General features: G+C 49.0%; 2 protein-coding genes across 2 annotated transcripts in view; both read right to left on the bottom strand.

Annotated features, from left to right (window-relative positions):
• IPO9 (importin 9) overlaps positions 1 to 18,578 on the bottom strand; it is a 28,812-nt gene extending 10,234 nt beyond the window's left edge. The window contains exons 1-14 of the mRNA XM_057396563.1: positions 18,392 to 18,578; positions 12,006 to 12,067; positions 11,318 to 11,404; positions 10,180 to 10,381; positions 9,655 to 9,743; positions 9,286 to 9,372; positions 7,705 to 7,824; positions 6,243 to 6,352; positions 4,009 to 4,058; positions 3,336 to 3,487; positions 2,730 to 2,828; positions 2,487 to 2,593; positions 1,478 to 1,617; positions 113 to 272 (exon numbers count right to left, since the gene is read on the bottom strand). Coding sequence (XP_057252546.1) covers positions 113 to 272; positions 1,478 to 1,617; positions 2,487 to 2,593; positions 2,730 to 2,828; positions 3,336 to 3,487; positions 4,009 to 4,058; positions 6,243 to 6,352; positions 7,705 to 7,824; positions 9,286 to 9,372; positions 9,655 to 9,743; positions 10,180 to 10,381; positions 11,318 to 11,404; positions 12,006 to 12,067; positions 18,392 to 18,578 — 1,652 coding nt within the window. The remainder of the gene's footprint in view (positions 1 to 112; positions 273 to 1,477; positions 1,618 to 2,486; positions 2,594 to 2,729; positions 2,829 to 3,335; positions 3,488 to 4,008; positions 4,059 to 6,242; positions 6,353 to 7,704; positions 7,825 to 9,285; positions 9,373 to 9,654; positions 9,744 to 10,179; positions 10,382 to 11,317; positions 11,405 to 12,005; positions 12,068 to 18,391) is intronic.
• Positions 18,579 to 20,942: 2,364 nt separating this feature from the next.
• KDM5B (lysine demethylase 5B) overlaps positions 20,943 to 24,739 on the bottom strand; it is a 49,756-nt gene continuing 45,959 nt past the window's right edge. Inside the window, exons 24-27 of the mRNA XM_057396562.1 lie at positions 24,431 to 24,542; positions 23,167 to 23,321; positions 22,439 to 22,765; positions 20,943 to 21,826 (exon numbers count right to left, since the gene is read on the bottom strand). Coding sequence (XP_057252545.1) covers positions 21,689 to 21,826; positions 22,439 to 22,765; positions 23,167 to 23,321; positions 24,431 to 24,542 — 732 coding nt within the window. The 3' untranslated portion in view covers positions 20,943 to 21,688. The remainder of the gene's footprint in view (positions 21,827 to 22,438; positions 22,766 to 23,166; positions 23,322 to 24,430; positions 24,543 to 24,739) is intronic.

Here is a 24,739-nt window from a genome sequence, read left to right as displayed (position 1 = left end):
ATACTTCCACAGCCTATACAGAAACGTTATTAACATTTCAACCTGCCAGTTTTGTAAGTGTAGTTTACACCACCAACCCCTGGGGCTTTGGAATACCTTGGGCTTTACTTACCCCCAGATAGCTCTGACTGCAGAGATCCGGACAGAAGGAGGCTGAGTTTCATGGAGACCACTGACAGTAGCTTGTAGGAACTGCTGGATGAGCTCTGGAGACATGGCCACTGTAAAACGGCTGGCAGCCCACAGAGCACGGCCCAGGAGGAAAGGAGACACTGAAGCAAAACACAAACCCCAGGGGTTTTAGAACTAAGTTTTATGAGTTTCAAGTGACAGCTGCTTCCATCCATTATCTGCAATCCTGTCAGCCCAGCAGGAAAATGCTAAGTTGTGACACACAAGACAAGCCAGCAGGCACACAAGTCATTTCTGTTCATAGGCAGAAGCCAGTTTATTTTCCCAGTTATTTCAAGGAACTTCTCACTTGCTTTAAAACAACCTTTTCCCCTCATCTAGTTCCACTGAATCTGTTCATCAATACTGCAGTACAGCTTTACTGACCTCCAGAACACCAGTAAAGGAAGAGAAAGAAGGCTTTTTCAGCAGTTCCTATTCATTGAGCTCAATATTCTTTCCCCAACAGCAGCAAATAGGAGCACATACACAGGGACCTTTCAGAGACTGCTTTTCTAGTTTCCAGCCATCACCTTGCAATTACGGAACATAATGTTCAACAGCACCAGAGAAACAGTGAACACTCAGCAGCTACTCACCTCTTCATACTTATCAAGGTATGATTCATCTTTATCCCACTCAATCCTTCTGCCTTTTCAGGCCCAAAGTATCCTCATCTATTTAGGCTATTCTCAAACAGATGATGCTCTCTATTTCTCAGCATCTTTACTGCCATTATATGTACTCTTGCAAGTATTAATTTTAACATGTGGCCATGAAGAACTCCATGCAAGATGTGCAGCAAGAGAAAAGCTTTGTTTTCTAAGCAAGCATTAGAAAATGGAAGATTTCTTTGTTTTATTACCATTACTGAGCACTAAACGGATGTCCTTTGAGAACCATCTATATTCTGACCCCACGAGCTCTTTCTAGAGCACAACAGCTCATTTACAACCCAATACCCCATATGTACATGTATGTAAATGAAGCAGGTTTCACATGCCTTGCTCACTATACACTTTGCACACTGTTTTCATTCAAAATTAACTCAAAAAAATAAAAAGAAAAAAACCTTTCTTATAAATGAAATAAATGTTTCTTTGATGATAGTCCCACATTTAAGTGACTTACATCTGGTGGCATGGGTGCACTCACAAGTTAGGACTTACGCTCTTCCACATGCAGAGCTGCATTACGTGTATCACATGCATACAGCAACCTGGTTCATCAGACACTTTTGTCTGTAAGAGATTTCCAAGGTCTGGCACTCAGCATTTACTCTCAGTAACAGCAAGATCCAATATACCTGAAAGGTTGAGGTCTGCTAGAACAACATTTGTCAGGAAGCCGTGCATATCAAAATGTATTCGACCATTCTTCACACTGTCTGTAATAATAGACTTCACAGAGCCCAGGGCCAGCATACAAGCTTCATGTATCTTCCACCTGCAAAAGAATTCAGATGCTTTTAGGTGTTTCCTCTATCATCACCTCAAGAAACAACTACAGATTTTGAAGTGGAACTGTGGTTTTTTTGGTCTAAGCTATGATAATGATTTTCTTCATCCCAAAGCAGAAGAGAGATTCAGAGCAGCCCTGTGGAGAAGGACCTGAGGGTGTTGGTTGATGAGAAAATGAACATCAGCTGGCTTCACTGTGCGCTTGCAGAAAGCCAAGTGTATCCTGGGCTGCATCAAAACAAGCGTGAGCAGCAGGTCATGGAGGTGATCCTGCCCCTCTACTCTGCTCTGCTGAGACCTCACTTGGAGCATTGTGTGCAGTTCTGGTGTCCTCAACATAAAAAGGACATGGAACTGTTGGAACAAGTCCAGAGGAGGCCATGAGGATGAGCAGGGGCTGCAGCACCTCCTGTATGGAGACAGACTGAGAAAGTTGGGGCTGTTCAGCCTGGAGAAGAGAAGCTGCGTGGAGACCTCAGAGCAGCTTCCAGTGTCTGAAGGGGGCTACAGGGATGCTGAGGATGGACTCTTCATTAGGGACTGTAGTGATAGGACAAGGGGTGATGGGTTCAAACTGAAACAGGGGAAGTTTAGATTGGATCTAAGGAAGAAGTTCTTTACTGTGAGGGTGGTGAGGCACTGAAACGGGTTGCCCAGGGAAGTTGTGAATGCTCCATCCAAGGTGGTGTTCAAGGCCAGGCTGGACAGAGCCTTGGGTGACATGGTTTAGTGTGAGGTGCCCCTACCCCTGGCAGGGGGGTTGAAACTAGATATCTTCATGTCCTTTCCAACTCAAACCATTCTATGATTCTATGAAAGCAGAGAACTTAAAAATCATGACACCCATCTCCTTACCAGTGCTCAGCACCACTGTTTTTAGCCTGCTCAGCTTCTTGTAAATGCCTTGTAGCTGCTGCAGCCAAGGCAGATGCACTCTCATTCTGGAAATCAGCAGCCACAGCCTGCACAGAAGGAAATGATAGCACTTATCTGTATAGACTTTTAACAGTTGGCCTTTTCTCCAAATCCCCTTCCTGAAGCTAGGTGTGTTCTTTGTGATTATTTTGGTTCCATCTAAATGTGGAACACATTTCATACCAGCAACAGATCCTGTGCAGCGATCCTCACTGTATAGGAAAAAGTATCATCATCTTCATCCTCCACAAACTGCTGTGGATTTGCAGTCCAAACTTTGATCTAAACCAGAAAGAAGACAAAACGGGTCGAGGAGGTGATGAAACACCAAGGTTAAAGAGAAGCTTTTCTGTTTCCAGTAACCTCAGGCTTGTAAAGTACTGCCAGAATTTTCCTCTGCCACAAGAAGTCATCATCTTCAAGTGATTTTTCTTATATTCTATCAGAGGAACCTTTGAAAAGGAGAGACTCTCTGTTTCTTCTTGGCTCATCTTGCTCTTAGCTCCTCATTTGAGACCAGAATTTGACAGAACTAATGACCGACCTGGAATCAGTGCTACACAGTTTTATTTATAGCTAAGGAATGAGAGAAGCAGGTGAACATTAACAGAGTGCCTGGTTTTATGCACGTCTACCTAAACAAAAAGACAAAGGCCCTAACTCCTGGGCACAGCAAAGTGACTGAACTGCCTCTCAGAGCAGCTTACCCACACTGAAACTCTCCCCAGGACATGAGCTGCTTTAACCTTCTCATTTCACTTGCTTCCTACACAAGACAAACATGCTCACCTGCTCTTCCGTGATCTGCATGTAAAGGAGGATGTAATAAATCAGCTCTGGCAAAGCCTTCTTCACTGTGCTCTTAAATTTATTGTTTTCCAGCAAGGCATGGACAAATTCAAATATGCTGAACACCAGATTTTCAAATCCCAAGACTTCACCTGCACAAAGAAGTGAGGAAAAAAGAACATATCTGAGTGTGCCAACACAAAGGCAGAAGTGAAATAAACCCCATCACTGAATATGCTGATATACACAAAGATAGAAGTGGCTGCCAAATATAATGACAAACCACCAGCTAGTCTGATGTTTATTCTTACTCCTGGACTAGCAAGGACAGCAGCAGCCCCAGGAGGATGCCTGACCTCATCCCACCTCACCACACCCCCCTCATTAAAACTCAACCTTAAACCTGTTTGGGATTCTTTTGTCCTATTACTTTTACCTCAAAATTGTTAAAAAACTCACTCCTTGAGTCATTACAAAACTTAAATTAGGCAGCTTCATTGAGCACAACCACAGGTAACTCGCAAGGAAGTGATGGTCATTGTTCTAACACCATAAATATACCCTTAAGCACAATCTCCTACAGTTTTTCAGTCACTACTTTGACAACAGGAAGGTTTAGGTAAGTCCATTAGTTCCAAAGAGAAGGTAGAAGTGCAGTTTAACAAGTTTTTACCATCAGAATCCACAGGGTCCTCCACCTCTTCTGTGTAATTTACTTCGGTTCTCACATAAGTGGGCAGAGTTAAGGAAATAGAACTGTTTTTACAGAACTGCATCTATTTAGGAATTAACCTCTTCCCATCCTAAAATTCCTGATAAGCAGGGAAGTTTGTCTTAAAAAGAGAAGTAAACCTTTGACTTTCCACAGTCCTGTGTTTCAGACCAGCCTCAGGACATCCTGGCTTTGCGCATTACCCAGGTTCAAAGGCTATCTGATCACTCTTTGTGCTTGACTTTAACTTAATCTTTGATTAACTTAAACCAAGTCCACCAAGGTAACCAAAACTGCATCTACGTGACAGCTTTGCAAGAACCACTCAGACCCCTCTCGCCAGCAGCCAGTGAGAGCCAGCGCAACACCCCACTGCTGCCACCCCATGTGCCCACATGCTACTTGATGTTGGCTCTGCTCCCTGCCAGGCCCCTCCACGAGCCTCCAACCCTGAGAAGTGGCAGGAAAACCAACCTGTGGGTACAGAGGAGGGAGGTTTCTTTGGGGATGGCAAATTGAAGGCCTGAGAAGTGCCAGAACACAAGGAGAGGAAGGACAAGACTGCTCTTTTGCAAACAAACCCCTATTTTGTCACTGCCAGCAGGGCTGCAGTGGGAGTCAGGACACCAAGAATTTAACCACCAGCTTTCTGTATTTTAACAGGGGTCTATAAAAACCCTAAAAAGCACCTGACCTTGAAGCTGCACAGCTTCTACCTGCTCCAGCATCAAGGGCTCCTTTATGGTCTCCCTGCCCATTTTCACTCCACACAAACCTACACCTGCCACGCAGCAGGATTCTGAAACACAAGACTGTGCAAGCAGCTTTGATATAAAGAGGTCCAGATCTGTGCTCTCTAGAACAGTCATTCACATCAAATTAGAGAGGAAAAGCTCAGTCAACCCTTCCGCTGCTATCCCAGCAGTGTCAGATCCTGGTGTTTGTAGTAGAGTCAGGAAAAGCTCCAAGGCAGCTCAGGGTTCTGTAATTGTTGTCCTCTTATCAAGGGCTGAAAAAAGCAACTTTTGCATTACCACCACAGTACGGTTTGACGTGTCAGATCGCAAGGACTGGGAAAGTGCCCAACAGAACAGCTCTAACAGGCTGGATGTGAAGCAGTAACTTATAAAAATCAAAGAGCAAATCAAACCGAACATGAGCTGGCGTCAGTGTGTGCTTGGAGCCCAGAAAGCCAACTGCATCCTGGGCTGCATCAAAAGGAGTGGGACCAGCAGGTCATGGAGGTGATCCTGCCCCTCTGCTCTGCTCTCATGAGACCTCATTTGGAGCATTGTGTGCAGTTCTGGTGTCCTCAACATAAAAAGGACATGGAACTGTTGGAACAAGTCCAGAGGAGGCCACGAGGATGAGCAGGGGCTGGAGCAGCTCCTGTATGAAGACAGGCTGAGAAAGTTGGGGCTGTTCAGCCTGGAGAAGAGAAGCTGCGTGGAGACATCAGAGCAGCTTCCAGTGTCTGAAGGGGGCTGCAAGGATGCTGGAGAGGGACTCTTCACCAGGGACTGTAGTGATAGGACAAGGGGTAACGGGTTCAAACTGAAACAGGGGAAGTTTAGATTGGATCTAAGGAGGAAGTTCTCTACTGTGAGGGTGCTGAGGCACTGGAATGGGTTGCCCAGGGAGCTGTGAATGCTCCATCCCTGGCGGTGTTCAAGGCCAGGTTGGACAGAACCTTGGGTGCCATGGTTTAGTGTGAGGTGTCCCTGGCCATGGCAGGGGGGTCGGAACTGGATGATCTTAAGGTACTTTCCAACCCAAACTATTCTAATTCTAACTTCACCTTCAGCAGCAAGCGCCAGCAGCCACTGCTACTCCTGCAGCAGGGGACACTGGAGATTCATCGATTCATCTTTACCTGAAGTCCTTTCAACGAGATTAGAGACATTAAGAAGACAATTTCCACCAAAAGTACCAGGACCACTGCAGAGCTCGGCTGCAGTTCCACAGCCAGTGTAACACAGGCACTTGCATCATTCATCAGATGTGGTTTTTAAGCTAGAAGAAACGGAATGGAGCTTACTGAAGTAACAACTACCCAACACATCTACACCACAGATGCCTACATTCTGTCTGTCATGGCAGAGTACTCCATGTATCATGCTCTTCAGCTCTGTTCAGGTCATTACTGTGTATGAAACAGTTTGTCTTGTTCTGTTCTAGTTAAAACCATTCCCCACAAAGGATATAAGGCAGCACTTTCTGTGAGGGTATTCCAGACAATGGGCAGGATCTGCTGCATGGATGAAATCATGTGCTTCGGATAGTTTTTCACAAGTGCTGTCACGGCCTGGAACAAAAAGGAAGAGCGATCAGAAGCAGGACTGGGAAAAACCCTCAACAAACATTTAAATCACAGGCTGCTGCTTCCTTAACAGTCAAAATAAAGCCAGTGTCTTCCTGCCACCAAGGTCTCCTGCTCTCCCTCCTGACCAGGCAGTCCCCTCTCTCGCACAAACAGACCCCTCACCTTATCTGCTCTTGTGCAGGGAGGCAAAGGAATAACACAGGATGTACAAGTCTGGAGTTGCAGCCTGTTCAAATCAAGGTAACACATTGGAAAGCATCCCTCTCATGTTGGTGTTCTGCCTGTTCCTGTCCCAGGAATCCCAGTGCGCAGCCAATGGAGAGATAAAAGGAAACCCACAAGTGATGCTCTCTCGACAGAACTTGCCAGCATCCTGCCCCAAGCTCCCCTCCACGTGGTGCTGCACAGTGAGAAATCAGCTCCTGCTGTACCCAGGGTCTGATACCCGCACCCCTCACTGAGCAGGCACAGGATGCCACAACCAGGGTACCGCAGCCTTTAGCAGGACCAAGAAAACAAGTTCCACAACACAGAACTCAGTAGGTGCTAATTTGAATAATACAATAGCATCCTCCCAGCAGTTATTTTCGTGCCTCCAGTGCAAAGCTGGTCATTATGAAAAACGTCTGATGCTTGTCTTCAATAACCCTTCCTTATCGTTTCCTTTCAGAGAGCTGGGCACTGTGATCCAGGTCTTGCTCACCCCAGCACACAGGCGAGTACATGAAAGACGTGGATTTGATTCTGCAGCTCATGGTTTTGAGTTCTTCTTTTCTTGCCCATGTTGGACCCTGCAACTCCAGTGCTTTCAGCTGTTGAAGGGATCTCCATACTCTAACCTCCAAACTTCTTTCTCCGGAAAACAAGGAGAATACAAAGACTTCCCAACTCTCTTTTGCAAAGATCATTTAGCATTAAAGAGCAGGCAAGGTCTAGAAAAGCACCTGCACACACCAAGCTTCTAAAACTACATTGCTGCAGAATTCCACATCATATTTAGAAATGACAGATACTTAACTACTGAGCATGATGTCTGAACAACATGCATCCAAGATGTCTTTAGATCCGCAAATGACAAGATAGATTGTTCTATGGATCGATTCCTATGGGTCATTTCATGGACAAATCCCTATGGATCTCATCATAGGTATCTTCAGTACAGGCAGAACAATTTATTTCAATGTTGTATAGCACTGGGATCCAAAATATTTCAACTCTCCATAACACGAGCAGTACCAGCAGAGCTGACACACACCCAAGTGTCCCTGCTTTCCAGCACAGCTGACGGGACGTTGGTATTCAATTCTTTATTTCATCTGCCATAAGTTACTTACCTTCAAGACTTCCATCTTAAACCCGCTGTCTGATGTAGGTCCATCAGGCATCTGCAGGGCCTGAACAAAGGCCTCTGTGAACTGCTGCACCACTGGAAAAATGAGGACTTTGGCCGCACCCTGGTGATAATCAATGCAAGCACAGGTGAATTCAACACAACTCCCCCCCAGCTGACAATAAAGCACCACAAGCAACAGAAATCACGCTTTTCTGCTCCAAACCCAAAGAGGCAACTGCAGAACACTGCAAAGTCACTTGTTTCAGGCATCACTCTGGCTCTCTCCTGCTGGGAAGGAAGCTCCACTGAATCCCACCCTTCCAAACCACACAGCACAGCCTGCTGCAAAACACACCCCTACTTCAGGCTCTAACTAGAGATCCAGACAGTCCCGTCCGGAGAGCCTCACAGTGCACATCCTCCTGAAGAGACACTTTAATCTGATGAGATGAATCATGCCCTGCACCTACCACCCACCCCGACCCCCAGGCTATGAAAGAAGTGGGGTGACTGCACCACACATGAGCAATGACACTGAACCCTGAGGCTGGCATTTACCTCCCTCCTGAGCTACCTTCCCCCAGACCAAACAAGCTCTTTGTGAGTATCAGCACCGGGCCTGAAAATCACCACGATGATTCCTCCTAGGAAAAATGCAGCAAGTACTTTTCCAGATGTCAAAGCACTCTGGAAACAGTGCTTGGCACAGCAAGTAAGTGGCCAAAAAGAGTTTTATGGAGACCATTGCTCCTAACTCCATAGCTAAGGAGCGCAGTTGTCTGCTTAAAGACTGCATGAGTAACCTTGTCAGTGCAGTACAGATAGGGTGTAATCATCACAACTTCCCAGAAGTATGCACTGAATTGCTCCATGTGCAAATAGGGCTGAAACAGCACACAGAGCCACTGGGCAACAAGCAGCCACCTTATTGAGTCACCCTTTCCTATCCTCACCACCCCAGAAGCTCAAAAGAACAATTTAGTTCCTGGGGAGTGCTGGGAAACCCACTGGTCAAAGGCCATATAAAATGCAGATGGGCTCAGAGCCAGGCAGGAGACTTGCCTGTAAACTGCACAACTCCTCCTCTAAAACGTTCCCTTTGGTTTCCAGCATCCCTTTAGGAACAAAAGGGTAACGTGGATGGTAAAGAACTCATGGAGCTCCAGGAGCCTGTAACTAACACCTCAGTCAAGGGCCACAAAACTGCCCATCATAACCCACATGGCCAAGGCCTGGCAGTGTATGAAGACACGTGGTTCACCTGGAGATGGAAGCTATGACAGGGATTTCCAACAAAGGGATTATACACTATCTCCTCCCCACACTGATTCCCCTTTGTCTGAGCTGCTACAAACACGTCTGTTGATATGTCACAAGTAACAATTATGGAAACCAAGTCACAGGATCCAGGCATGCAGGTAAAGGAGGGAGGCAGCCACTTTACATGTGTTAAATTACACCCTCTTCACCACAACTACAGCTGACAGGCTACAGAGTTCTCCAACACTTCATTTTCATCTTAACAGCTCTCTGGAACCTCGCTCGGTCTGCATTCAGTGCATGTTGTAAGTTAAACTCTTGCCTTTTCCAGTTCCTCCATGTTACAGATCATATGGGCACACGTGGTAAAGATCTCCACTGCACGCGACCTCGTGCGAATACCGTACACCTAGGAAACAGTTGAAATAACACATCAGGAACACGAGATGCTTTCATTTCCTTTATTTTTATTTTAATTGTGTTTATTTTTTGCTTTGATTCTCTGATTTTCTCATCGCTCCCAACAGTTCTGTTGAAGCATTCGCTGCCATCAACTACCACATCATCAAGGTAACTCTTTAAGTCTAACTCACGCTACAGTACAGCTTAGCCATTACATCTGGAGCTTCTCTGCTCCAACCAACATCGCCATTAACGCCACTCAGTACCAGCTCCCTAGTGCAGATCATACCTCTGCCATTGTGAAGATTTTGTACATCTCTGGAAGAATAACAGGAGCAACAAGGGGCATCTGCGTGTCCGTCACTTCCCGTGTGAACTCTACAACGTGGAAAAAGAAGGAATGTTCTTGTAAGAAACAAATCTGTAGGCAACAGCATCAGCACCTTTGGGAGACGCTAAGCAATTTGGGAACATGCTGATCCATACTCAATTAGACCAGTGTCATCTGGCCTCCCCATGGCAACCCCTGAAGGCAAGGAGAGAAAGAGCACACTAAAAACTGCAGGTATCTGGAAAACAAGGTGTTGCAATCCAGTTTCCTTCTGAGCTATAACCTGCAGCACAGGACCTTGCTCCTCAGCTTTCGCGACCTGTACTGGGCGTGCAATTCAGCAAGGCCCAGCACACCCAGGAGAAGCAGCAAATTCCAGTATCTTCCATTTGGAGTGCAAAGTGAGAGGATGTCAGCACAGGAAAAGACTAAACCACTTCCTACATCAGCCTTGCCAAAGCTCTCACATACACATACACATACCTGTAAGCACTCTCATGGCTCCATGCACTGCGTTCACGTCTCCACTAACCAGCATCTCCATCAAGAGACTGAAAAGCTCAGGCCAGGCCTCAGGCCAGTCCCAGTGGGCTATAGCTGAAACTGCATAAGCAACACTCGAGCGTACTTTGCTGATGGATTCTCTCAGCCCGTTGGGAAGGAGCTCCCTAATAGCAACTTTTGCCTGTGGAGAGGAACATTGTTCAACAAAGCAGATCCCCAGCCATAAAACAGTTCAATTAAAAACAAATATATCTATATGTGACTGTATCCTATATTGATTCAGCACTGGTTTCACAAAATGAACACTCAGGAGACAAAGAAACCTTGCACACTACAGCCCATAATTCTCCTCTGGGACAGTGCATGGTGTGTCTTAACGCAGCACTCCTCACACAGAGCACACAGTAAACAGCTCACAGCTGCACTTCCACAGGATGTAGATATCTGCATGGAAGACATCCAGAGTTAGCGAGATAAATCCCAGCTCCGGTCAGGGACTGTTTGCTTACTTTGGAAGATTTCAGTAAATGAGATTGAGTTCCCCTTAGAAGGGGCAGGAAATACACAGCTGCTTCTTCTGGGGTGTAATTCACAAGATCTGCTTCAAGCAATGATCTCTGATGGGATGAATCATACCCTCGATGGGAAAGATGCTCCAGTCAACAGGGCCAGAATCTGACCATTTCAGCTGTGACACACGCCTACCGAATAGACTTCTAATGAAACTCAGCAGACCTTTAACCTGATACTTGCCATGGGAAAACAGCCTTTAAGTCCCAAGCTGAAAACCACGAGATTTAGCAAATCTCTGAAAAAGGGCTGCCAGAAGCAGTATTTGTACAACTTACAAAGCACTTTTCTTCCAGTCTTGCTCTTAGAGCAGCAGCAACATTATGGCTGAACCTTCCCTACAGAAATCAGCCCAAGCTTCTCAAGTTTGGTGTTGTTTTAAGCAACTGAAAACAGATTTTCAAAGTGGAAAACGTCAGAAAACCTTCACTGAAGCCATTAATCCTCAAAAGACACGAGGGCATTGGGACTTCTGAGACCACCTACAGAATTAATATCCTTGATGGATAACGTGTCCCAAAGGAGACAACATGAAACCAAACCTTACCCTTTCTGTGGTCTCTGGAGGTCTGAACTTCTCTGACTGAGAACACCAGTGAGTTTCCACATACTGCTTCAAAATGACAGATGCCAACTGGGGCAGGAGAGAGGGCAAGAATCAGTAACAGCCAAAGCAAGGTCACCCCTACCCCGTTCGCTCAGCCCCCATCCCTCTGTGCTGCTTTTACAGGGGCAACAGGGCTTGGCAAAATGAAAACTAACCTTTCTGACATGGAAAAAAGGTTGCATAATGCAAGATGAACAGATGTCCATCCACTGAGCAATGATGGCCTGTACAGCACGGACACACGGCAGGAGCTTTACTTCCTCACCTCCAAGAAGGCACAAGATATGGGCCCCATTGTAACTGAGGAAACACGGAACCTAAAGTTCCTTTTCCAGGAGGAAAACACCCGTAGGAAAAGCTGCCCCAAAGACAAGCCCCGCTTGTGCTTGCTGATGATGCCTTCCATCCACCTCATCAGCTGTGCCCAAGCACCAGGTTTAAGTCCACAAAGCCCTATTTTCAAACAAGGTAAGGGTGTAACACTTGATTTAGGGAAAGGAACAGCTCTAGAGGAGTGTAAAAGGAAACGAAGGAGCAGTCACAGACAGCTGCCTCCAACAGGACAGAGCACTTTGAAACCAAAGGGAAGTTCCATCCCAATTCCTTCTATGTTTCCAGGTATCCTCACCTGCCGGATGGCCAGAGCTCCCTGGGGATCCACAGTCAGCTCTGCTAAATGAACACCAAACTCTGCAAGGGAAGGAAAACAAGAAGTTGGTGTCAGAGCTTTTAGTCCCACACAGCAGAACTCATTGAGATTTCTGGAGAGAGGCATCATACCAATGGCATGACTCATACGTGGGATGGAGGAGACCATTCCAATGCTGAGCTACTCCAATGAATCAGGAGCATTCATTCCCCCCGTGTTCTCTGCACAAACTTCATTTATTTCCTCAGCATCTTATTTCTTTCTCTCATGGGCAAAAAAATAACTTCCAAGGCAGGTTAAGAACAAGTAAATTTACAACTTAACAACCCCCAAGAGGACAGAACGGAGCCTTATCAGTGACTCTGGTTTGAACAACCCAGGTTCATCCAGAGGGTGAGCTGAAAACATCATTTCAGCTGCCCCAAATGCCACCCTAAGACAGCTCAGAACACACCAAGCTCCCTACTGAGCAGCCCCTGCCCAAGCCCACTGACACCAGGAATTGCCTCTACAATCATTCCATCAAGAAACTGGTCCAGAAAATCAAGAGCTTCTTTCAGTTGCCAAGTAAGTCTATGACAAAAGGCAAAACCAAAATGCATGCACCAATTCTGTTGATGACTGAACACAGGAAATAAAACCCAGGCAGAGCAGCAGCTCTGGTCTGGTCAAACCATCTGCCTCCATCAGTTGGCTTAGAATTCATTCAAATTGTTCCAGGTAGCTGAGAACTGTACTGAACCCTCTCCTTAATTTTGCTGGTCTGCTTAAGAACTACATTTGTGGGGTTTTACTTCTAGGAACTGTAGGGCAGAAGGTACACACTGAGCACAACCTGGCTTCCAAGGACAGCAGATGCTGCCCACAGCATCCCCAGCAAGAATGTACTGAAACGCCTGCTCAAAAGCAGTTGTGCACATCCGAGGGCTTCACCAAGGTTGGTTATCTGTGCTCCTCCTCACATCCACTTCACTTGTAAGAGGCTTTTCTGGATTGGAAGATAATTGCCTCCCACTTTTCCCATGGTCACACAGAACATGCCCAGTTCCTTCAATCCTTCTTCATAGATCATGCATTTAACAGTAAGAGAGTAAGAGAAACCCCTCTTATCCTGGCTGCAGGAGCAGGAAGCCTCTTTCTCAGCTCTACTTAACATAATACCCCTCTTAACTGCAGCAGTAACTATTCCTCCAGCTGTCTGCAATGTTCCAGGCTCAAGGCCTTGCATCTCAGCTGCGTTTTTAAAAGGGACAAATGACCCAAGAAGCCACCATAAATGCAGCAAGCTCAGCACTGCAACTGACCTGCAATCTTCACATCTGTTTGGATACCCACGTTTGATTCCTTCCATTCTCACACACGGTACTTCCCACCTCATGTACAATATTCTGTTGCAATGATTTCAGGCCATCTCTCTGATTTTCCAACGCTTTTAAGCCTGCTCTCCAAGCAGACTGCAGTGCTCTCGCTGCAAACCAGAGATGGGCTCACTCCTGCAGGGACCATGAGCTCTGGGTCTGAGAGGAACCCGCTGATAACTGCTCAGTGCCCAGGGACAACGGTGCACCTTAAAAACATTACAGAACTGTTATCTTCTTAACTGCTAAATGTGGCAAATTCCTATCAGGAGTTCTATTCATGGCATTACTTGGACAGACCAGATAAAGGGGGAATGGAAACACCAATCCCCCCCTCACCAGGATCAAGTGGATGCTTGAGCTGTCAGCAGCCCCGCTCCACACCCCTGAGCCCTCACTGCCCCTTTGCCCGCCTGAACGTTGCTTTTCTTTATGTTCCATTAAAACCCAGAGACACCAAAGGTCACCAGGTAAACTTCCACCTTTCCAGGCACTGAGGACAATGCATTGCACATCCCAGAGCTGTCAAGGGGTGCCTATTCCCACACCTGCTCAGCAGAGAGAAGATGCAGAAGCAGGCAAGAGATGGAGTCGCTGGGGATGTTTGGAAGTTGCTACAGGATGACATGGCAGGAAGAAACTGCCACCATGCCCTTACTGCAGAGCTGACATCCCATATTGCTCCAGAACAGCCCGATCAATCAGACAGGAGACTCCTCTTGGACAGTTCAGCCGGTCCACTCCTGACTGTCCATTTCTACCCATCCCCTTGGACAAGCACTGACCAGATCCGTTATCAACCTGCTTCAGGGAGCTCAACTGCATCCTCTCAAAGACCTGAACCACCTCAAACTGGCTGAACCCCTCCTGACATCCAACAGCAATGAGCTCCACAGTTTGCACGCTGGGAGAAACAACCTGCTTCCTTCTGCTTGTTTCAGATTCATTTTCACCTGATTTTAGCTTGATGAGAAGGCACAAATAACCCTCACACCTCACTCACCACCTCTGGCGGTTACTATTTTAAAGCCTCCATCCCAAACTCTTTCCTAGGCAGAAAAGTGAATGTATTTGCTCCTCCTGAGAGCAGCAGCTTTTCCACCCCTCTGTGAAGGTCCCTGTGTGTGTTTTACTGCCCTGCTTCACCCCTCCAGAAAGCAGCAAGCCAGCTTCACTGCAGAAGCATGAAGAATTGATGTGGGGCTTTGTTCTCTGCTCCCTCCTTAACGGTCCATTTGGCTTTCAGAGCACGGCAGAGCAGTGAATGGGTGTTCTCAGGAAACTCTCCACCCTGACAATGGGATTCCTTCTCCCAGTGACAATAGTTAGGCCAGCCCCTTGCTTTTTAAGGTGTCTCCTCCTCCCGCAGCACTGCTTTGCTGACACAAACACCCCCCATCTGCACGCTCCACTGGCTCTGGTGAGATCCTTCTGTAGCTGTTGCCACCATTCTCCCTGGCCAGGCTCTGATTTGCTCTTTTCCACATCATTTATGGATGTGCTGAGCAATCAGGCTTCACACGTGGGACTTTTGATTCTCCCCCTGCAGAATGAAACAGAACCGGTCACTCTGTACCTTGTCTTCATGCTTTTAACCAGTTAATCCAGGAGCTGTCTGCAGCTGTTTCCTTTCTTCACAGAGTTTCAGTAAGGGAACTTTCTAAGAGCTGTTTGGCAGTCCCAGGACTCTTGTCAGACACAGATCCACTCTGCCACAACCACCTCATTACTCTCCTTATCCCAACTCTTGTCATAACAACTGCAGGCAGAGCAGAAGCTGCCCTGACTCACCTGTAACAACCCCAACCTCAAGGCTCACCCTCTCCTCCCCTTACAGCCCTCATCAAAGCTGTCCCACTCATCTAAGTGACCTTAAGCACCAAGTTTACAGCCCAGTTTGTAGCAAGGTCATTTAACCTGTGAGTCCCTTTAAAACCCCTGGAGATCCATCCTGTAACCTGATGTGCTCCCTGCAGTGCGGCCAGTTCAGTGAAGCTCCTGGAAGGTACCCTGCACACTTCAGTCACCTCTGGCTATGAACACCTCTGAAACACGTTCTGCTTCTGCCCCATGTGAAAGCAGCCCAAGTTTTTATGTCTTTGCCAAGTTCTTCCTCCATTTCTTTTGCTCTACCTCCATTTCTTTCTCTTAAAAGAGCCAACATTTGTGCTCTTTTCTACTGCTCTCACTTTTAGCATCTTCTTCACACTGCTTCACGACACATCTTGTGTTTCTCTAAAGTATTTCTGACACGCGTGATCTACACCTTCACCTCAGGGACAAGGTGTTGTCAAACACCGTATTCCTTTAGCTCCTTTTGGTTTCTGCAAGTTTCTCCATAGCAGGATATGGCTTATTCCTCCCGTGCTGCTTGACCAGAACAAGAGAGAAGGAATCACAGCAGCGCTAAATAATCCAGCTGAAAGAGACCACAGGCGGTCTCCATCCAGCCCTGTGAGCAAAGCAGCACCAGCAGCATCAAACCAGGCTGCTCAGGGCACTTTCTAAGCAGGTCTTGGAGATCCTCAAGGCTGGAAACAGCGCAGCTTCTACAACAATCTGCTCCAAAGCTTGTCTCTGCTGACAGGGAAAAATTCCTCCTTATATCCAGCCTGAACATCTTGTTCCAGTTTGTGCCTGGTTTCCTTCATCCTCTCCAACCCCCCAGTGTCCTGACAGCCTCCTCATAGCTACCAGAAGCTGCTGTCAGATCTACCCCTAAAACCCTCTTTGTCTCCGCACTGGAAAACCCCTCTCCTCCAGCAGCTCCTCAAGTGTCGAGGGCTGTAATGTTTCTGCCCTTTGCTGAACTCTCTCCCCTTCGTCGCTGCCTTTCCTGTACTGGGGGGGGTGGGAGCAAACCTGGACAAGTATTCCAGACGTGGTCAAACAAGCAGTGACCAGAGAGGGCTGATCACAGCCTCTGGTCCTGCTCACACAGCCCAGGATGCAGGTGGCCTCCAGGGCATGCTGCTGGCCCAGTCCAGCTCACTGGCCACCCGGATTTCCAGGCCACAAAGCTGCTCCCCACCCAGCCCAGTGGTGCCTGAGCCACATCCCTGTGCTGGGTTCTGCCATCCCAGGTGCCCAGTTTGGTATCTGTCCTTGCTGAATCTCAGGAGGTTCCTCTCAGTCCATCCTTGCAAGGCTCTCTAGATGCAGCCCTACCCTCAAGGACATCAACTGCCTGCCCTCCAGTCTGGTGTCACTTGGAAACTGCAGATAAAGGTATTCTGTAGCCTCCTCCAGGCCACGGGTACCAGATCTGTGTGCTTCTGGAACTGCAACCACAGAGCAGTGGTGGGTGACTTTAGGGTATCTGTTAACCAGTGGAAAACACAAGCATAGATTACTTCATTCCTCTTGCCCCCAGTGTTGCCCATCACATGTAATTCTGCTGCATCCCTGGGCTCTCAAAGGTACTTCAGGGACATCCATCAACCAAGATCCTTTCCTGAAAACCTGTTACCCAAAGCATGGCACAACCTTGACTTCATCTCCTGTGGCAGGATTCAGGCTCTTTGGGATAAACACTTGCTGCTGAAGACACACTGACTGCGGTGGCTTTGCAAGGCAAAGGCACTATGGGTCAAGGAACCTCACAGCACTTCCAGACTCTGCAATGCCAGGAATCACTCACTGAAAGCCCCAAGAGCTGCGGTGGCAACGCATATTTCCTCCTAATGCATCAAAGAAGACTTAACCTGAGAGTGTTACAAGCACATCCTAAGGGACCACATAAACCTTTTATCAAACCACGCTTCTCATTGCCCCCGTGGTGTTCCCAGAGTAAGGCAATCCCAACACTGCTCCTGACCCTCTCACACCCTTACACCTGCCTTTAACATCAACCTCCTTCAGGGTATTTCTGAGCTACAGTTAAGGAGCAGGAAGACTTTGAAGCAGTTCATGAAACACCTTCAGAATGGCTCTGTCAGACAAACATCAGGCGGAACTCGCAGGAGCATCCCTGAACAACCCATGGAGCTGCCACGGGCACAGCTCAGGGCCATGGGTGGCAGTGCTGCACCCTGCAGCACCCAGCTCCCATCACAACGACCACCACCAATCTTCCAGTGGTTCCTACAGATTCCAGCCCTTTGGGGTAGGTCACAGAATGAAGTGAAACAAAACGTTATCATCACTGGGGTTTTAAGTGGAGCTTCCACCCAGAAAAAAAGCAGCAAGAGCATGAATTAGCTTACTGCCACCAGAAAAAGGCTGTGTTGGTAATGGAATTAAAGACCCTACTTGAACTTGAGGTGCTTGCTCTTTCATAGAAACTTCTCACAGACTGGTTTGGGTTGGAAGGGACCTTAAAGCTCCTCCAGCTCCAACCCCTGCCACAGCAGGGACACCTTCCATAGAGCAGCTTGCTCCAAGCCCCTGTGTCCAACCTGGCCTTGAACACTGCCAGGGATGGGGCAGCCACAGCTTCTCTGGGCACCCTGTGCCAGCGCCTCAGCACCCTCACAGGGAAGAGCTTCTGCCTAAGAGCTCCTCTCAGTCTCCCCTCTGGTTACAGCCGTTTCAAGCTCTGTCCTTTCTCGGCCCTAGGCGGGTCACCATCCCAGCCCTCCACAACAACGGAGCCCCAGCCTGGGCCTTCCACACAAGACGGGGGCACAGCCACGTCCTCACCACGCTGCGCAGCGATGCTGACCCGCAAGACACGGGCAGCACAAGGGGGTCACTGCGGGACAGGCCCTGCAGCGGGCAGGGTCCCCACGACCGCGCTGCGAGCGGCGCTGAGGACTCGGGCTCGCCTGGAAGGAGGCTCCTGGCGGGGTCCCACCGGCGGGGCTGCTGCAGCGCAGGCCCCGGTCGGGAGGGCCCCGCTCCCCCGCCTCCCCCCTGGCCCGACCGCTCCATCGGGAAGTTTTGGCCGAGCCCAACGCGCGGCCACGAGGCGCCAGCACCGGGAAAAAGAGGGGGGGGAACCCGGCGGCGGCCTCTCCCCACCCGGACACCGCCGCCCTGGCTCCGCTCGGCGCGGCCCTCACTCACCCTCCGTCACCTCCAGCACCTTCACCTGCTCCTCGGCGGCGGCGCGCACCGCCTGCACCGGGCACAGGATCCCCGTCAGCGTCTCCACCAGCGCCTCCTTCAGCCCCTGCGCCACCGGCCCCGGCCCCGCCGCGGCCCCCGCTCCTCCGCCGCCGCCTCCGCCTCCCGCCGCCGCCGCGCCCGCCATGGACCCCCCCCGGCCCCGCTCCGCTCCGCCGCCGCGCGCGCCAAACGTAGGGCACGCATGCGCGAGCGACGCCGAGAGCCCCGCCCCGACGAATGCGTCCCGCCCCCCCCGTCCGCGGGCCGCTCACAGCGCCCCCTGACGGCGCGGCGGTACCACCGGTGCGGGGACGGGAAAATGGCGGCGACCGGAGGGAGGGACGGGAGCGCTAAAGGCAAAGCCCTGCGCAAGGGCCCGGGCGATCCCAGACACGGGCTGCGTGGACAGCAGCGCCCCATGGCCTGGCTCTGGTGTGCGAGTGAGCCCTGAACCCCACCGTGAGCAGCAGGGCAGGGAGGGGATCCTGCCCCTCCAAGAGGAGGCCATGGGGATGCTGCGAGGGCTGGAGCAGCTCTGCTCTGGAGCCAGGCTGAGAGAGCTGGGCTGGGGCAGCCTGGAGAAGAGAAGGCTCCTGAAGGGGAGACCTGAGAGCAGCTCCAGTGCCTGAAGGGGCTGCAGGAAACCTGGAGAGGGGCTTGGGACAAGGGATGTAGGGACAGGCCAAGGGGAATGGCTTGAACCTGCCAGAGGGGAGACTGAGATGGGATCTTAAGAAGGATCCACGCTGCCCTATCCCTGGCAGTGTTCAAGGCCAGGTTTGACGGGGTTTGGAGCAACGCAAATGCCCCATCCCCGGATATCTTTGCTATGTGACTTCTTGTATAAAGGGAGTCTCCATCCCTTTTGTAGCCCCCTTTAGCTACCAACCAAACCCCAGCACCTCTTCATTCAGGACATAGCACTGTTTCTTTTCAACCATCTTTCAGCAACCCTTCCTCTCAGCACCCAGAATGCATCCCCGGGGTAAGGGCGTTTGTTACTGCACTGGGTATGGAGTCAGTGTCAGCCACCCCGCACCCCGTCCTCGGGTCAGGCTAACAACGGCCTTGCCAAGTCCCACAATGTACAAAGACGACATTTTCAGTCTCATTTCCCCCTCTATGTGCCATTTAACATGCAAATGTGACTGCAGGGCTGTAAAAGGAGCATCCTCCCCCCCCCCCCCCATCTATTGTTTCTATACCCAAATTTCAACTGCATGTGAAGTTATTAGTGACTGAGGGGTCGTCCCTCCACCATCACACCCTGTTCTGTACCTGGAACTCACTTTAATCCGAGAACAGGATTTCCTTCCTCCCTTCTCACTCCAAAAGCACAGAAGGTGCGGGGCAAGGGAAGCCCTGCGTTAAAGTTTATACCAAGCCTTTGGCACTCTCATTTCTCCATTCCCCTTTTCTCTGCTGGTGGCTGCTCGCTGACCACTGATCACACGGAATCTGTAATCCCAGCCTCTGCCTGTGGAAAGGAAACCCTGCATGTGCATTATCTGTGTGCAAGCAGAGCAGGTGGATGGCAGATATGGGGGCACGAGCGTGAAGAAAACCTGCACCACTCCTGCTGCCTTCATCCAGCAAGCGCTGACCCAACTGCCTAAAAACCTCTTTCCCACCTCCAGGAGCAGCCTCCTGCAGAGATCCAGCCCATGCTGTGGATCCACACGGATCCCCAGCTGCTGCTGTGGATCACAGCAGTGACCACTTCCAACCTTCCTGCTGCACAACAGCCAGAGCACCGAGACCACCCTCCTGGAGAGGACAGGATGGCATCTCCCAGAGCTCCACAAGTTGAACCTCTGGCAGGCCAGGAGCCACCCCACTGCCACTGAGGCCCCTTGCAACACAGCAACAGCCAGGTCTCACGTTAGCAATTGCTCCCCAAAAGATTTGGGAGCAGCCCCACATGGGCTCCCTGTGGGCTTAAACAAACCACAGCTCCTCAACTCGTCCCCTCGGAGCAGTGCTGCTGCCATTGCCCTCACTGCCCCCCATTACCCATCAGGCCAAGGTCCCTCAACAGTCTTTGACACAATCACAACCAGTCCAGAAGTTGCCTTATTCCTCATGTTTTTAGCCTCAATGAAAGCAGAAGCAGCTGCAAGGGATCTGCCCTTGGGCCAGGCAGGGTGCTCTGTGGACCACACACACAAGCCTGGCAGAAGGAGCAGCCCCACACCTTTGCATCTTGCACAAGTTCCCCATTCCTGTCCCTGCCAAATCACAAATCCTTTGTATTCAATCATTTATTCACCCAACCTACAACTCATTTCTGTTTTGGAGAAGCTTTTGCAAGACTTGATGATAAAGGTTTTCCTTCTTTTTGGTGTGAACAACACTTAGATCAGTCTTCCCCTTCCCAACCTGAGTACATGAGTAAGGTAAGAGAATATCCCTGTATCCCTGTTCTGTTTCTTAAAATGGATTTCTCCAGTGAAACTATCAATGCAATCATACAGAGCCAGAGGGAAATGAAACTGCATTTCAAGCTCTCTAAAAACACCAACCTTTAATTTTATAACATAACCAGGGGTTTATTCCACAATATAAACTGCAACATTTGATACAAGCTACCCAAAAAAGGAGAAAGCCAAAATACAGCTGTGGCAATTACTTTACAGACCTTTTTTTTTTCTTCCTGTCCCGTCTTCTACATCACCAGGCCATCAGTGACACTAGGATCTAACATTTGCTTTCTGTACACCAACCAATGCTAGAAGCGACACGCTGTTCAGAATCATTCCAGTCACTGAAACCAGACATAGAAGTTATTGCTCAGATAAATAAACCTAATCTACAAAAAACAAAGTGGAAAAAAAACCAAAACCAAACTAAAGTCTCCAAAGAGTTAACAGAGTAAACAGGGATTTCCTCACAAGAGGATTTATTGGAAAATTCATGGTGCAGGGCTTTTTTTGCACCTAAACCAAGCTGAATTAAATACGCCGGTAAATCCCAGAGAGGTAATTTAATGCTGTACAAGAAAAGGTGCGTGTTTCAAATGCCTTCCAAATCGGTGGAAACCCCTGCTAAACAGTCAGCATCTCGAACCTCAACAACCACAAACAGCTCAAGGGAAAATACAAAAGTGTCAAAAATTGGTTTGAGTTCTGGAAAATGATCCCATAAGGATAGAAGTAGCACCATTTGCAATCTGGCTTTTAAACCAGCCCCTGTGGCTTTATTGGAAAACTCTGAAAAACCTTCTTTACTCAAGTCCTGAACGGGTTATGGGCAGTTTTATTTCCGATAGGGAGAGTCCTTGCCAGTGCAGCTGGCGCAGATGTAGTCCTCCTTCTCGGCCATTTCGGGAGAGATGCCCACACAGACCTGGTGGAACCACTGGTTGCAGCTGCCGTCGCACTGGACCCAATCCACCTGAGAGGAACAGACACACCAGGGTTCAGAGCAGGACCAGGCAAACACACACAGCGCTCATCAGTCATTCCTGGGCTCCTCATCTATCATGTATGGGAGCAGAAATGTCCCATTGTACAACTGCCTGCTGCTGGGTATTCAATTGTGTTCACTGTTATCTGGACTCCTGCAGTCCAGCTCCTCTGAAGCTGAGAGAAGGGCGCACTTCTCTCATCCCTCCTGTTGCTTTCCTACCTATTGCAAGGTTATGGATGGCAACACCACCACAGCCCTCCCAGGTATCTGGGGGTGCCCCTCTTCTCCCTTTCCCCATAGGGATGGACTGTGCAGAGCTCCAAGGCACTGCCCCATCCACAAAGCCAATCTGCATCCCTGTTCCAAGAGCAGAGATGAATGTGGTGTCTGCACAGCCCCATCTCCTCCTTCCAATTCCATGCAGATGTTTTGGTGTCCACCTGCCTCCCCCATTGCAGCCACACAGCCGCTCTTGGTAACCCAGAGGCAGCATCTGAGGCATCGAGTGCCTTGTGCTCACTCTGCAACTTGTGTTTGGGCAGCTGAAGGCCCTAGATCCCAGCACTCAGAGCCCCGCAGCGGATCTGCTCTACTGACCTCATCTCCCTCAGGCTGGAGGCAATTCACAGCAGGGCAGATGGCATCCTCATCCTCAGAGTCCTCCTGCTCAGAGAACGACATGTCTGAGGGAAGCAAGTGGCTCTCAGCAGAGCGCTGCATCTCCAGGAGACGCTCCCGCTCCCTCTCCAGTTTGTTAGTGCCAAGATCCTTTGAGTGATTCAGTTTCAGCTTCTTCTTTTTGGGTGTTCTCATCTTTTTTACTCTTGCTCTCTTCCCGTCGCAGAAGCTCTCTCTCTCCAAGCGACGCTTTAGTTTTCTCTCCATGTAACTCATTCCATCCTTTTTGCCTCGGCAACAATCATTCTATTGGGAAGATATTTTGGCACCTTTGTAAGAATGCAGCTAGCACTCATCATCCCGTTATTCCACACCCTGCTTTTAGCAATAGGCTTAAGTGAAAGTACAGCACTGGACAGAGTGCTGACGTTTCAGCAGAAAGGCAGTGTGAGGGGAGCAAGGGAAGGGGTCACACATCCCACGGACAGAATGTATAGAACAAAGGATCCTCATTTCCTGCCTCCGAGTCCACTGCTTCAGAGGCAGCGCTCTCAGAAAGCCTCAGCCCAGGGCAAGAGTCAAATTAGGAGAGATGGATTTTCCTGGAAGCAGAGCCACACACACAAACCTCCTTGTAAAGCTCTTGGGTGCAGGCAGAGCCTCTACTCCACCGTGACCCAAGCTCACTGCTCTGGTCAGGCACTTGCCTTTTCACTCGGCGCTCCAGCGGGTGACCTCTGCTCTGTTTGCAAAGCAGGGCTTTGCTTTGTGAAGAGGATCTGGTACAGCTCCTGTATTTCGGGCAGGGAAACCTGTAGCAGCTGGGCTTCCATCATGAGCTCGTCCAGCTCTGTGCTAATGACTGTGATGAAAGACAGGGAGAGGAGAAAAGGAATTCCTCAGTGTCAGCCCTGATGAGAACTGCACAGAGAATGAAAACCCTTCCCTGGTAGCATATTAAAAAGAAACCCACAGCAACTGTGAAAGACTTAAATCTGCAACGCTATGAACTCTCCTCTGTTCCCTCTTCACCGCTCAATTTCAACAGCAGGTTGAAAAGAAAGAGGAAGGCTCACTCAGAAGTTATTGCACTGAGGTTCAGCACCCTTCCACATTTGCATTTCTTGCTGGATAAGCAATTGCCATCATTCTTGGCAATTTTGGCTGCTTCTGAAGCTACAAGCAGTGTGATGATCCCCTCACTACATAACAATAGTAAGATGAACAAACTGGGTGAAGTCTGTAAGTGGAGCTGGGAGAGGAGAGGAAGGGAAGCTGAGAGGATGAGCCTGGAAACAGAGTCCTGCTGCACAGTCCCCATCCACTGCTGCTGCGACCTCCAAAACTGGGCTTTTGGAATAGTCACAGCTTTTGAATAGAGTATTCACTACAACTCAAATACGGCCTGAAAACCAACCTGGTGGTACAAAGGACTGCCTGGCTTGATTTTAACTCTAACATTGAAGTGTCTTGTGTAGTATTAATATGGATTAAACTGCACTGAGTCTTGAAGATGTGAACACCAGACCTTTGTCCCCACAGCATTATGCATTAGAAGGAAAGAAATGAAAAAACAACTTCTTTTACAGTTGTAAAATGATGCAATTTACAGCATGTCTGTGGCAGTCCCATAAACACCAAGTCTGAGCAGGGAAGCATGCAGAGCCTGCAGCAGGGTCACCTGGAGCACAGCGCCAGCCAAGAAAGCTCGTCTCTGACTCTGTGCCTGTTGTGCTGCAGCAGAACGTATGTGGGCTCGTGTCCTATGGATTAACTACCCCATGGTCTCCAGCACTACTTCCCTATGTCATTCCCATCCATCTCCTACAACTTCAGGATCTCTACCCTCTGCCTTCCCCTCCTGTGGCCATCTTCAACTGACCAGGTCACCCTCTCTCCTCCACCAAGCACAGTGAGGAACAAAAGGGGGAAAAGGGAGAAAGAAGCAAAATCAAAGTGAAGATTACAAACCATGAAGTGGGATGCAGTGCTGTCCTGTCGAAAATGGAGAATGTAAATAGATGGTTCTGTTATCCCAGTCATGAGGCATGGAGAATGACATTGCTCCAATTGTCTGGGAAACCTAGAAAACAAAACAAACCACACAGTTTCACTAAAGGTGTAGTTCTGAGAGTGTCCAATAGCTGCAACAGACTCAATCCTTGTTTCTTCAAGTGCTTACATCTTGTACTCCTGGAAACCGTTCAATCTAATCCACCCAACCCCTTCCTCCGACACCTGGAAACAGGCAAAGGCAACTTTCTTGCCAGAACTCTTAGC

The sequence above is a fragment of the Pezoporus wallicus genome, unplaced genomic scaffold (genome assembly GCF_028554395.1).
Source record: "Pezoporus wallicus isolate ANWC-B61680 ecotype Strahan unplaced genomic scaffold, APGP_CSIRO_Pwel_v1 contig_14788, whole genome shotgun sequence".
NCBI classification, from domain to species: Eukaryota; Metazoa; Chordata; class Aves; order Psittaciformes; family Psittacidae; genus Pezoporus; species Pezoporus wallicus.
Note: the sequence above shows the minus strand (reverse complement) of the source record. Positions and strands in the feature narration are given on the sequence as shown.